General features: G+C 40.9%; 1 protein-coding gene across 1 annotated transcript in view; it reads right to left on the bottom strand.

Moving 5' to 3' along the window:
• The window catches only part of unm_sa1614 (un-named sa1614), a gene marked incomplete at its 5' end in the record, with an annotated part of 14,566 nt that overhangs the window by 2,181 nt on the left and 10,945 nt on the right, over window positions 1–1,440 (bottom strand). The window contains 2 exon segments of the mRNA XM_014016046.1: window positions 654–776; window positions 908–1,062. Coding sequence (XP_013871500.1) covers window positions 654–776; window positions 908–1,062 — 278 coding nt within the window.

Consider the following 1,440-nt stretch of genomic DNA (forward strand, 5'->3'; position numbering starts at 1 on the left):
TTATAATGTCAACTCCACTGACCGTAAAGGTTCCCAAAAAGGCCTCGAAAAGGCCCACGGACCACTACATGATAATCACAGTTGCAGCTTGTTTGGCAGTTCCAGACACATTTTATTAGTGAGACAAGGAGCACAAATGGTTCTTTTGATCGTAAAGGTTGTAGACCCCTGGGTTGACCCCTTAACAGACGCCCCTGAAAAAGCCTTTTGGCATTTTTTTAAGGTGCCTAACTAAAACTAAGAACCAGAGGAAGTTGTCTGACACCCTAGTCTTCAAAATAAAAGCCCCCGGTAGTGTCTGGAAAGGTTTAAAGGCAGAAAGTGAAGCATTTTTGCCCACCAGCAGAACAAAAACTGCTAAGGGGTTAAGTAAATTCCACAATTTATTTCTTAGAGAGTGTGTAAAAGTACTTTTACTTTCCCAATTATTATGTACCGTTTTATGACTTTTACTTAAGTACTTTTCTCATCTGTGAAATTTATTTTTACCAAAGTCATTTTCTGTTAAGGTATTTTTACTTTTACTTAGTTATTTTTTTCAAGCACTTCAAAGACCTCTGGTTTTCATGAATTTAACAGTTTATTGGTGCACAGACCACCRAGGCGTCGTTGTGAGAGCGTCTCTGTCCCATCAGCTGAATGGTGATACGTACCCACCAGTCACAGTCCTCCTGTCCCAGGACCACCAGCACCTGACCCTCGAAGAAGCTCAGCTCGTCGTGGTGGTCAGCCTGGCAGTCGTACAGAGCCTGAGCTCGCCGATTGGCTCCTCGAGGCTGGAGAACATAATAAAATATTATTATTTTATGGCAACAGAGTGCACCCGTCGCCCAGTAAATAGTGGGGAAACAAAACAATGTGTTTAATGTGAACTGATACACAGATCTTCATTTTTTTAAGGTCTCACCAGTGATCTGCGAGGAAGCGGCTGAGGGGCGGGGCCTCGGGTGTCGTTCTCAAAGCTCTGAGAGCGCTGGCTGATGGGAGAACCGTTCTGCGGAGCTTCGCAGGCCGGGTCCAGGAAGTGTGAGGCGCTGTTCTCGCTTTCCGCCCGTCGAAAACCTCCGAGCAGAAATTAACCCCAGAGTAAGTAAGTGTAAACCCCAGAGAAATGTCTAGGTTATTAGATTTTACTAAACCAAAGAGAGATGTTAACATAGAAAAGAACAGCATAATTAATAGCAATAATTGCAACAATTTAAAAAAAACTATTTATTTTCAGTTCTGCTTTTTCTACAGAGACGGTGACCACATAGAGGAAGTCCCAACTCCATTATTTTGCAAGTGTGTGAAGATTATGATGCACTTGTTTTGTACTGTGTCTTTTTAATGTTTAAATACAAAAACAACTGATTTTTTTTTATATATATTTAACTTTTAAAATAAATTTCTTTGCATGCAACTTTAACAAACTTGCCATTTTTTTAAATAATACAGCTC

The sequence above is a fragment of the Austrofundulus limnaeus genome, unplaced genomic scaffold (assembly GCF_001266775.1).
Source record: "Austrofundulus limnaeus strain Quisiro unplaced genomic scaffold, Austrofundulus_limnaeus-1.0 Scaffold137, whole genome shotgun sequence".
NCBI classification, from domain to species: Eukaryota; Metazoa; Chordata; class Actinopteri; order Cyprinodontiformes; family Rivulidae; genus Austrofundulus; species Austrofundulus limnaeus.